Source organism: Simochromis diagramma, unplaced genomic scaffold (genome assembly GCF_900408965.1).
Source record: "Simochromis diagramma unplaced genomic scaffold, fSimDia1.1 OVJJ01000205.1, whole genome shotgun sequence".
Taxonomy (NCBI): domain Eukaryota; kingdom Metazoa; phylum Chordata; class Actinopteri; order Cichliformes; family Cichlidae; genus Simochromis; species Simochromis diagramma.
In genome coordinates, this window is record NW_024386782.1 from 15,758,690 (window position 1) to 15,770,609 (window position 11,920).

The 11,920-nt window shown below is 41.1% G+C and overlaps 1 protein-coding gene across 1 annotated transcript in view; it reads left to right on the plus strand.

Annotated features, from left to right (window-relative positions):
• LOC120727743 (B-cell lymphoma 6 protein-like) overlaps positions 1-10,644 on the plus strand; it is a 16,395-nt gene extending 5,751 nt beyond the window's left edge. Inside the window, exons 2-9 of the mRNA XM_040022207.1 lie at positions 6,678-6,849; positions 6,996-7,217; positions 7,308-8,114; positions 8,220-8,341; positions 8,460-8,627; positions 8,711-8,841; positions 8,950-9,087; positions 9,289-10,644. Coding sequence (XP_039878141.1) covers positions 6,678-6,849; positions 6,996-7,217; positions 7,308-8,114; positions 8,220-8,341; positions 8,460-8,627; positions 8,711-8,841; positions 8,950-9,087; positions 9,289-9,432 — 1,904 coding nt within the window. The 3' untranslated portion in view covers positions 9,433-10,644. The remainder of the gene's footprint in view (positions 1-6,677; positions 6,850-6,995; positions 7,218-7,307; positions 8,115-8,219; positions 8,342-8,459; positions 8,628-8,710; positions 8,842-8,949; positions 9,088-9,288) is intronic.
• The last annotated feature ends 1,276 nt before the right edge of the window (positions 10,645-11,920 follow it).

An 11,920-nucleotide genomic window follows, 5' to 3' on the forward strand; every position in this document is an offset into this window, starting at 1 on the left:
TTGGTTTTTGGTAAATAAAAAAAGGCATTTGCGATATGTCATGCGTTGTTATTTGTCCAATGTTGCATTGACCTCTTTTTAAGACTTGCCAAAGACTAAATGATTTTTTTTTTTATTATGTCCTGATATGTAAACTCTTAGAATTGAAAGATGGTGTTCTTTCTTTTTACCGTGACTGTAAAAGTTGGTTATTGGTAGCTTTGTTTGCCTCCTCCCAGAAACTCAGTGAGGTTTAATGCTTTTGTGCGATTGTTTCACATGTTCTCCGGGAGCTCTGGCTAAGTGTGAGGTGAAGCTGTGGCCACTCTGAGAATAATCAAAATGGGAAATTTGATTTTCCCGTTAATATGAAAATCGCCTGAGGGTGTGTGAACGCGTTGACCACCGCAGCAGTTAACTAGTGCTGCAGCAAGGACTTTAATTTGATCTCACGGTACCCGAAATTGCATTTTCTCTGATAGGTGTGATTTTCAAAGTAGAAGGTAGAGCCACAGGTATTTTGAAAAGTGGAGTGAACAAAGTTAATAGATAAAAGTATTTTTAGTCATGCAGCGAACAACGTGCTCCTAGCAACTTCTGTTCACATCACCGTGTGCGTCAGCGGTGGCTGCTGAATATGTCATCAAAGAAAATATGCAGTTAATTGCTGGTCCTATGGTCCTCATAATACTTCATCCATTTTAATCACTGTGTCATATTTACTTTCTACACTGTCAGCTGCACTGTGAAGCTACTGAGCCATCCTGCAAAGAATTACATGTGATCAGGGATGTTTTCTCATTTGAAAAAGGCAGCGCAAGCCAGCCGCTGCTGTGAGAGAAGAATGTTTTAACAGATATTTTCTCAAAAAATCCAAAACGGCGCTGCATGTTTAGTACGTTTCGACTTTGGTCAGAATAGTCGTTAGGGAGGTCTCGTAAAAGTTTATTTTGCACAGATTCGACCTCCCGTGCCACTCCTCACCTCTTACCCTCTCTTTACGCCTTCAGATTGCGAAGTAACAAGCAAAACTGAAATGCTTTTAACTGCGATATAGCCCTGAGGTAATTTCGCAATATAGTTTATGTACTGTACACAGCCTGCATAAATGCAAAAATAAAACAAAACGAGATGTGTCTTTAGCCCATGCGATTTTGACCTTCTCCTCCACTGCATGGAGGAATGCGGTTTCTCAATCCACCTGGATCTCCTGGGCATCAGCTCATTCCAGTTAGACCTGGAGGAATGCAAGTGAAACAAATCTGTCATCCCCAGTTATGAGTTACGTTATGATTGTATTAATGTTCTGCTCCCAGAAGATTAAAAAGTTTGCTTCAGTCTTGTCTGCTGAAAACTTCCTAAAAAACAACAAATAATGTTTTGGATTCACCCCAGCAGGAGAGCAAAACAACATGTTTTCATCAACGTTCAGACAAAAACCTCTCCCTTAGAGACAGGACTAGGAGTTCTGTCATTCGAGAGGGGCTCAGAGCTACTACTCATCCACGATGGCAGGAGTAGGAGGAAGAGGTAGTTGGGGCGACCGACGAGGATGGTTGCCTCGTGGGTGAGGTGTTCTGGGCACGTCCTTTTGGGTGGAGGTGTGAGTGTAGACGCAGGACACACTGGAGACATTATATCTCTTGGCTGGCCTGAGAAGGCCTCAATGTTCTCCCAGATAAACTAGAGGAGGTGACTGGGGAGAGGTAGACAGAGCCCTGCATAAAAGATGAATGGTTGTTGATGGGTGTTTTCATCAATAGTAGAAATTTGGAGAATGGCTTTCATTTAATGAGTGCCGGCTGGATACAGTATGAACAGTATGGATTACAGCCAGGGGCTTAAACTTATTATGTTTCTTCCTCCTTGTCTTTTGTCCATGTTATCGCACCTCGGAGAAAACTGATCCAGGCAGCGGACACTGAGTTGTCCTGAGAGTCTGTCACCTGCAGGTGTCAAATGTAGTGCCGAGACAGGAGGCCCAAACAACCCTGATGAAATGTCTCATGTACAGAACTACCCCCTTTCACACCTCCCCGCTCTGCTGTGCAGAGGACTTGTTTACCTCTCGCTCAGGTTACACTTGTGGTGAGTCTTGTGAAACCAAAGAGATGACTTGGAATTCTATGCTTTGATCCCGGTGTGAAAGAGGCTGTTCACATGATTTGTTTCTTTCTTCTCCTTCCTTCCTCTCCCTGTTCTCAGTAGTCTCTGACAGACTTTTTCCTGGTAATAAAATAAAATGTAAACATCTGCAATAACTAATGCATTTTTCACAGAAATCTTCCTATCAATACTCCAGGGTACACCGGCTGCACATTGTGCATGGTATCATGTTTCAGCTCGCGTTCCTCAAACTGGGTTTACCACTTAGGTGTATAACCCGACCTTGAAAGGTGGGAATTTGAGCCCGAGCTTACACAAAGGGAACAGAGCACATATCATTCAGAAACACAGCGGCCTCTTAGCAAAGGCTTATTACAGCATGTTTACAACATAATAAACAATCCGCCAGTGAGCGCATAGTAGCAGACAAATGAGCAGCAGATTAAACATTTTTAAGGTTCATATGACTACACCTGTAAAAGCAACAATAACAGCACCTGGCAGCTACTTCACAGACCAATGAAAACAGATGGATTGCTTTGAATATATGTCAATGTGTACACGATGTACTATATCCACGGCGGCCACATCAAAAAGTCAACGGTTTTCAGGTCAAGCAGTACTCTCCGAAAGAAAGCAGTGATGCAACAATAAGCATTACAATGTCTGATATAATTGCATTTAATCTGATTTGAAACTGCAGATAAAATTTTGGGCTAAACACTATGAAATGTGCCATTATGTTCCACAACGTTGGACAACAAACTTCATGCAGCACAAGTTGAATTCTTTTGGTCAGCTTTGGCTTCATTGAGGTTTTTGGCTGCCGGGATCCAATTCCTCAACATGCTATGATTTCCTCGGATCTTATGGACCTCATTTAGACTTCTGCGGCGATGCAAATCAAGCTGAAATGGTTATTATTCTGTCGCTTAGAAACAGGGAACTCATAAAATCACTGCAAGAAAAATAGAACCCTCCAGGCTGCAACTCTAATAATTGTTTGCTAAACACAAAAGTAGACAAGTACACTAAAGCAGAGGATGGAGATGAGAGAGTCAGACGGTGTAAAATATAAGGCTAGTGGCGAAAAAGCTGTTAGCTTAGCATAAGGAATGAATTTCTGGAGAAAGAGCTTTACATTACCAGAAGCTTATTGATCTTATTAACTGGTAGCCGTATTGTATCTCATTTCAGTCCACAAAAGATTTCAGCGTAATGATGGCAATTTACCTTGAGCTTTTAGCCAGAGACAGATTGAATGTTTCCTGGTCTCTATGCTGAGGGCAGTATTCCGCCTGCTGTATATTAACTGTTTCCACAGATCAAATGGGGAACTGAGGGACATCTACACTTTTGGTGTCTCTCCTATTCCCATCTCCAAGCTTGGAAACTGCTACGCATATTTCATAGCATATCTCATCTGCATATGTCTGCATCTTATAATGATAAAAGCCAGTTTCAATAGTATTTGCTACTTTTATGATCATTATAGAAGATGAAAAAGCAGTTTATCTCAGCTGCTCCCTTGTTCACAGGGGGTCGCCACAGCAGGCAGCTCCACATATTTGATTTGGCAGATTTTTCCTGACACAAGACCAAAGAGATTTATTTCTGCTAGTGAGCATAAAACCAGGGATCTGTTGCTTGTTAGGTAAATATGTACACCACTACATTATGGACCAACTTTTGTGATCCTACTTTGCTAATGCAAATGTACATCGATGCATATGAGCTCATGTTGTTTAGAAGCCAGTGTCGCATGAAAGCTGTTGCACTGGATGAAGACCAAAGCATGAGCTTTTCCGGTAGTCTAACAAATGTAAAGACAATTGCCGACAACAGCTGCAGCGGTGAAATTAAAGGCTAGCCAGGCTAAGTAGAAGAAGCAATGGCCTTGTTATACAGTCATATCTCGGTTATATATCTGATAGTGAATAAAATGTCAATGAGTGCAATAAACGAAGTGTTACGAGTTGTATGACTCATATATATATATATATATATATATATATATGTGTATATATATATATATATATATATATATATATATATATATATATATATATATATATATATATATATATATATATATGACTTATCTAGTTATTCAAATCTACTCAATCTGTTACGTTGGGTGTGCATTGAAGTCTATCGTGTTGTGACCTGTGACATATCAGAGTAGTAGAAAGATTACCACCCCATGTGGGTCCACCTTTACAGATGTTACCGATAATAAAGTAATAAAGTCAGAAACTGCAGTCATTTTTTCCCCCTCAAAACATGTTGACAAAGAAAACACAGTGGCATTTGGTGAGTGTGCAGTACTCCAAGTACTGAAGCATCAAACGCTTTAGTGGATGATTAAAAACAGAACATCTGCTCTGAGAGAATGACACTCCCATTTTTTTGATGTTTTGCACCAGCATTCCTGAAACTAAGCACACAACTAAGCATACGGTGTATTTTATAGTTGTCAGGCACAAACCGAACCACGTAAATTTCCCTCTGAGCCCCGCAGAGATGCAGACACTGCGCTGCTGTGCTATACAAGTTCTTTCCCGAGTGGCAGTTAAAACGTTTGGAGCAACGTTATGCAAATGTTAGGTTGTAATAACCTCCTCAAAATAATTTTGATGGTACATTGGCACGTAATAGGAAGCATGGCTCAGCTGTCTTCCCTTTCCAACTGCCCTCTGAACATCTGGTCTTACTCTGTGCATCTGTGGAGAAGGTACGATTTCCCCTGCAAGAGTGCATAACACATCACAGCACAGCATCACATACCACTTGCTATGTGTTATGCTGTTACTACTGCAGATAAAATATGGATTCAGCCTCCAGCCCGAGTTTGAAAAGTGAAGCCAATGCATGAAATACTCTTAACTAGGATTCTTCCTAATGGCCCTTAGGGAGCAACTTTTGTGGTTATGCAATGACTGAATGATAAATTGCAATAAGACACAGATCATTTATCCTAAAACTTGAGAAATATGTCAAGCAGAACATGAAATGCAATCTGTAACAAACCTGCCTAATTAAATGAAAATTATTGCTTTCTGTTGACCGCAGTAAACATTTGCCTAATTAGTTTATGCTTCTCTAAAATCTCTGTTTACAAAGAATTAGGCTCCTCAGGTAAATTGTGAGAACAGAGTATACTTTAGAGCTTGGCTACCTTATGATTGAACCTTATGTCTTATGCCCTGAGGCCAAAATCGGCCCGCCAAAGACTCCAATCCCACCCACTGGAAAATATGAAGGAGGACATAGATCTTGTACTTCTGGAGGACTCCCCCATGGCCATTCATACTTCACTAAAGTAAGTAATAGACAAACAGTTAGATACACAAAAGTTGCTGGTTTTTTTTCTATAAACTATTTCTATAGACAGATTTCCTTCATTTCATCTCTCTATTGTGTAGAGAAACTGACACATACTGTTGAAATTGCACTTATTTTTGTCATCCTTGAAGATATCTCAGGGATCTAGTGTGCAGTTAAACACTGAAAGAAACGTGGAGGTTCACTGCTCTGGCCTACTTCAAGTCAAAGTAGCCAGTGATGTAAAAAAGTTTGACATCAATGATTTTGGGGGTTCACTGTTTGGTTTTGTTAGTTATTGGGCCACATTGTGTTTTTAGTCTCTTTTCCACTAACCAAAATTAGCATCACAGTTGCTATCAAAGTCTATTGTGGCTACAGCTTGATAGCCAAGTAAGCTAACACACGCTAGCACCATTCTTTCTTCCAGTGATGGTTATACCTCTTCAAAACACTAAGATGGCGATGCCTAAACTTGAAGTGTGTGCGTTTGCACGAGTCTGAGGTTTGGAACAAGTTGTTGACTGAGCCATGCCAGTGCAGTTCAGATTTAAATGCTAGCTGTTTCATTATTAAGCTATAAGGCTTTGCTCACATGAAAATAAGCTAACTTTATAGATTAATTTAAGATATATAACACTAAGCTGCTTGTTGCTGTTAACAAGAAAAGATTGCTTGTTCAGAATGGTAGGATTTGTGTTTGGGCCTGAAAACCTGTCCCGGGTGCACCCCCCACCCCCCGCCTTTGCGATCCTGAATCGGATAAGGGGATAAGAAAATGGATTTATTTTCCTATTTTCCTAAGAAATTGTGTTTTTGAAGCTTTGACTTCTTGAACTCAGAGCCCACCACATTTAAATGCTCCACAATCCTTTAATTATCAGCGAGGCCACTTGTTGCTTCAGTCAGAAAAAGTTATATATATTGCTTGAATGTTGTTATCTGTTATCTGAAATTAACAGAGGTTGCATATTAACCTCGTTGTTTTTTTTAATACCTCCAGTGCAGAAACAGCATTGTACTCTTTGTTCCCTGTTTTCATTGGATAGATGTTTTCCTTTTATTATGTGTCATAAATCATAAGCTGTTGTAGAGAGAAGAGGGGGGAAAAAAAACTCATATTCCAAACATGCTTTAACAAAAAGAGTCTCTGCAGCTGTTGTCTTATGAGTTGGCACTGCAGCCAGAGATTCTTCCTACATTCAGCCCACAGTGGGTCAGTTGTAGAGTTTTCCATATTGATCACACCCTTTACAACTTTTGCACAGGTTATGACAGCATGGCCACGACTGCAGACGACTGCATTCAGTTCACACGCCATGCAGGCGACGTCCTGCTCAACTTCAACCGCCTGCGCAGCAGGAACATCCTCACCGATGTGTCCATACAGGTGGACGGACAGCTTTTCCGAGCTCACAAGGCCATCCTGGTGGCTTGCAGGTATACACTGTCAAAAAATCTGACTCGAGTTCACCAACACAAGACTATATATGTAACTACTATGTCATTATTTATAGTGAATAAGTTGGAATTGGGAAATTTGGTTTCGTAGCTCATACCAAACTATCTCTCTTTCTGTTTTACAGTGGCTTCTTTTATTCCGTGTTCATGGATCCTGAGAATGCAAACCTCAGTGCCATCAGCTTAGACCCCAAAGTAGACCCCAAGGCTTTCTCCATCCTTCTAGATTTCATGTACACATCCTGTCTGAACCTTAACGACACTGTGGTCGTGACCACCCTGAATACAGCCATCTACCTCCAGATGGAACACGTGGCCAACACTTGCCACAGATTCATTAAGTCCAGGTAAAAACCTAAAACATAAATAAAAGAAAATGCCTTGTCTTGGGGGAAAAACTAAAGAGATCTGACTTAGAGATGAATGTGTTTTTACAGGAGCGTGCAGAGTGAAGAGATACAGAGGAACTCATTACATCTGGCTGAAGAAATCTCTGCTTTAAGGCCCGACTATGTAAACAACTGTACACCAAACATGCCCCTTCCTCACGAGTCCAGAGGCTACATGCCCAGTGTTTTCAGGGGGATCAACACGTCTGGCTCCTATCACGTCTATGGTGACGTCTGTATTGCTGCTGAGAAATTAGAAGGTTCTCCGAACATTAGATGCTCACTAGTACCCACCACCAACATGGCTCACAATGAGTCCAATGCCATTATCTCCCACTCACTCCCATCCCATGTCGGTTACCTCCCCAGTATCATCCGCCCGGCAGTAGCTCACAGCAGCTTTCAAGGACCTGTTCCTCTAATGGAGGAAGACAGCATTCAGCACCCACAAACCAACTGTGTAAGAATGTCCCCAGGCTTTAGCAAAGGTGTCATTTGCAGCCCTCAGAGCCCCCTTAGGTCTGACTGCCAGCCAAACTCACCCACTGAGTCGAGCAGCAGCAGAAATGCAAGCATGAGCCTCAAGTGGCAATCAGACTGCCCCAAAGATATGAAGGCCCGCAACTGGAAGAAGTACAAGTTCATCGTTATGAACCAGACTTCGGATGAGAATGAAAAGGAGGCTCAAGGAAACAACGCTAATGCTACCGGCGCCATGTCCCCTACACCAAGCCCTGGCAAGAGCAGTGAGGCAGGAGGACACAGCGATGCCCAGGCAGAAGAAGGAGCTGGTGACCATCAAGAAGAAAGTCCCAGGTCTCAGAGTGTGGACAGCACAAGCTGCAGCAGTGTCAGGTAAAAGTGCAACTCACAGACAGATCTAATATGAAATCAGCGCTTTAAGACGTTAAGGAGCTTAAAGTAACTTCATACTAATGGTGCTCGTCTTCCTCATTGCAGCAACAACAGATGCTCCACATGTGGCTGCGACAGCCCTCAGTGTATGGGAGCAGGCCACCTGTCTCCTGACTCATACAGCAAAGATGACTCCACCAAGCTACACTCGGATTATTCCACCTGTGGTAAGAGGAACGCACAAATATTAAACTGTTAGCTTGTCTTTAAGCTCTAAGAAGCCTTTTGATCTGATTTTGTGTCATTGTTAGTCACATTTTCATTTATTTCTACTTCTTTTTGCAGAAAACAACAGTTACATCTGCAACGGGTGCGACTCAAAGTTCTCAGACGAAGATTCTCTCAAAGAGCACATGGCCCAAGTCCACAGCGACAAGCCATACAAGTGTGACTGCTGCCAGGCTGCCTTCCGCTACAAGGGCAACCTGGCCAGCCATAAGACTGTTCACACAGGTAAGAGTCACTGGAGGCTCTGCCTCATTTTCAGAACTCAAGGAAGGGAGTTGTTGTATTCACCTGCTTTCCTTAACCTCCAGGTGCAAAGCCGTACCACTGCAACATCTGCGGAGCTCAGTTTAACCGGCCAGCCAATCTCAAGACTCATACTCGTATCCACTCTGGAGAAAAGCCATACAAGTGCGAAACGTGTGGGTCCCGATTCGTCCAGGTGAGGAGAAGAACCCCCCCCCCAAAAAAAAAAAAAACCCACCTTCTCATCTTTAGGAAAAATTTCAAGTGTAGCCTCATTATTAACATTAGTCATTTTCTCCCGCAGGTGGCCCACCTTCGTGCACATGTGTTAATTCACACGGGGGAGAAACCGTACCCTTGTGAGATCTGTGGAACACACTTCCGTCACCTTCAGACACTCAAGAGCCACATGCGCATTCATACTGGAGAGAAGCCTTATCATGTAAGCTTCCTAGTCACCCTCCCCTCTTTATCCAACGTGTCTGCTGGCTTAAAAACAGAGTAATCCCATCATGCCGGTGATCCATATGCCTGTCAATAGTTATAATTCCTGACTGGTAATCCTCGAAAGAGCTAGCTGATCTGAGCTGTCCATTTATAAACAGGGATTCTAAATAATGCTTTTATTTCTCCTTTACTTCAGTGTGAAAAATGTGACCTCCACTTCAGACACAAGAGTCAGCTGAGGCTTCACCTGCGACAGAAGCACGGGGCCGTCACTAACACCAAGGCTCAGTATCGCAGGTCTCCCGGCAACATCCTTACAGGCCTGGCGAACTCCTGCTGAGCGTGCTGCAGTGCTTCATTTCCCCCCCCCCCCCCCCAACTTTTTTCTTTCACCAGCCGGCATGCTGTCAAAAATTCTATTTTTTTTCTAAACACAACCAGAAATTTGTGTTGCCCTTTACGTATTTGTACGTGATGCACATACTTTATGTAAGTTCTTTGTGAATGTTTAACGACAGAATGTACTTTTTTTTTTTTTTTTAATGTGAATTTAAAATTTCTTTTTTGGCAAATCACTCAACACAGTGTCTGAATTGAAGGACAGCTCTCCTTTTCGTACGCATTGAGAATCACTGTTACACTTGTGCTTCAGCTGTAGATATGACTTCGCCCGTTAATGTGGTCTTTTGCAGTCTTACGCTGTTGTTTGTTTGTTTGCCAAGGCTTGCCTGTAAATAAGATAATATATATATTTTAAGATTGCCATCTGCTGGCAGAGTACGAATATATTTACATTTTTCTTAATGCAGTAAGCTTTACTGACTGTCAGTAACACCAGGAATTGTTGTTTTGTTGTGTCATAGGTTGTGGTACTTATTGCAATAAGCATAGCTCGTCAGTCATTTAAGCAAATGTTTTTATTGTATTGTACAGTTTTCCCTTTTCATTTCTGGTTTAATGTTGTTGTTTTGCACATGCACATAATGCTGTAATTCATATATTTTCTTACTTTTATTCACGTATTTCTACTTAACATGTCAAAAAAGCTTGTTAAAATCAGTTCTCAGCACTTGCATTCTTATTTATATATATTTTTTTATTTTTCTTGGCTGAATTCTTTTGCATTTGGTGCTGCATTGATCCGTTTTTCTCAGCAGGATCATTAAACTTTGATAATCTTTTTACCTTGTGTGTCATAGTTCAATCGGACTAACCAGTTGAATCATTAGTGCCTTACAGTCACACGTTTCTGCTAGCTGCTTTCTCTGACTGCCCATTAAGGCATTTTACTGTCAACAATACAACTGCTGCAGTGAACTGCTTCTGTGATGCATTTCCCGTTTCGCATTTGGTACTTTGCCCTGTTATTATGTGAAAGCATGTCAAGGTACTGTTTTTTTGAAAGCTTCTGTTCTGTAATGTGTAGCTCTTTAAATGCAGACACCAGGCCACAAGCTAAAACACTCAGGAATATTAGTAATATGTAAGCAAATGTCTGTAACTACAGATTTTATTACAAACACAAAAATAAAATGTTTATTATATAGCACACGATGCAGCATTTGTTTTCATTATTTTTAAGAAACATGATTCGAGCAGTGAGTCATCCCAGCATTTAAAATTCATAACTGAATATTGTAGACATGGGAAACGTAGAGTATATATCAAACCTCATCTCTGGCTCTTACTTAGTCTTTGTTGTCAGCTTATATTTGTTTTAAAAAAAAAATTAGTGACGGAGGGAATCAGTTCCTATGAAGACCAACAATGCAATGGCTAAATGAAATGCTGAGATATTTATGTACATTTGAAGGTACATATTCTTCTTACTGACAGAGACGCACACGCTTTGATTACTACATCAGTTCAGTAAAAGATAAACAATTAAAAGACAAAGCTGCAGAAATATCACAGGACAAATGCTATGGTTATTTTATTTCATTTATTTATTTTTATTTACTACATCAGCTTTTCTTTATGACATATTAAAACAGACATATTATGGAAATTGCACTTCACCGAGCATATACTGTGATGTTTGGCGCCACCTGCTGGTTTATTAGGATGGAAACGAGGAGCTGTGGCTTGTCTACAAACTACATCCAGTCAGATACATACACTGTTGGACAATGACACTTTTTTTTAAAAGTTTTGCATCTGTTCACCGTCACAAAGGTGGCATATAATTTTAAATAAAAGTGTAGACTTTCATCTTTAATCCAAGGGGTCTAATCAGGAATTACAGCCACATTCAGAGGCTTAAAATTAACTGGAGGTGCAGTTTCCTGGCCTGGTGACGCCAGTTTCATGATTATTCCATGCATTTGGTATCTTTTTTATTGAAACTCACAATACGATGAATGTCAAAAAGAAATGTTGATTAAAGTGCTTTGAGTGCTCAGAAGAGTGGAAAAGCGCTATATAAGAACTAGTCCATTTACCATTTACCATTTAAAGTGAACGACGCTGTAATTGGGCGTATTTAACCAAGTCAAGAACACTCTTGAGGAGATGAGTGTATCATTGTTGAGGTCTACAATCACGAGGAACCTTCACGGATGTAAATACAGCCTGAAACTACTGGTTACACTCAAGAACAAGAAAGCCAGATTAGACTTTTCCAGAAAACATCAGAGAATCTTTTCGACAGATGAAACCAAGATGAACTTGTACCAGAATGATGGGAAGAGAGGCGTGTGGAGAAGGGGAGAAACGGCTCATCTGATCTGATGCTCACCTCATATGTGGAGGCAGTATTGTGACATGCGGATGAATGGCTGCCAGTGGAACCGGCTCACTAGTGTTTATGATGATGTGACTGCTGATAG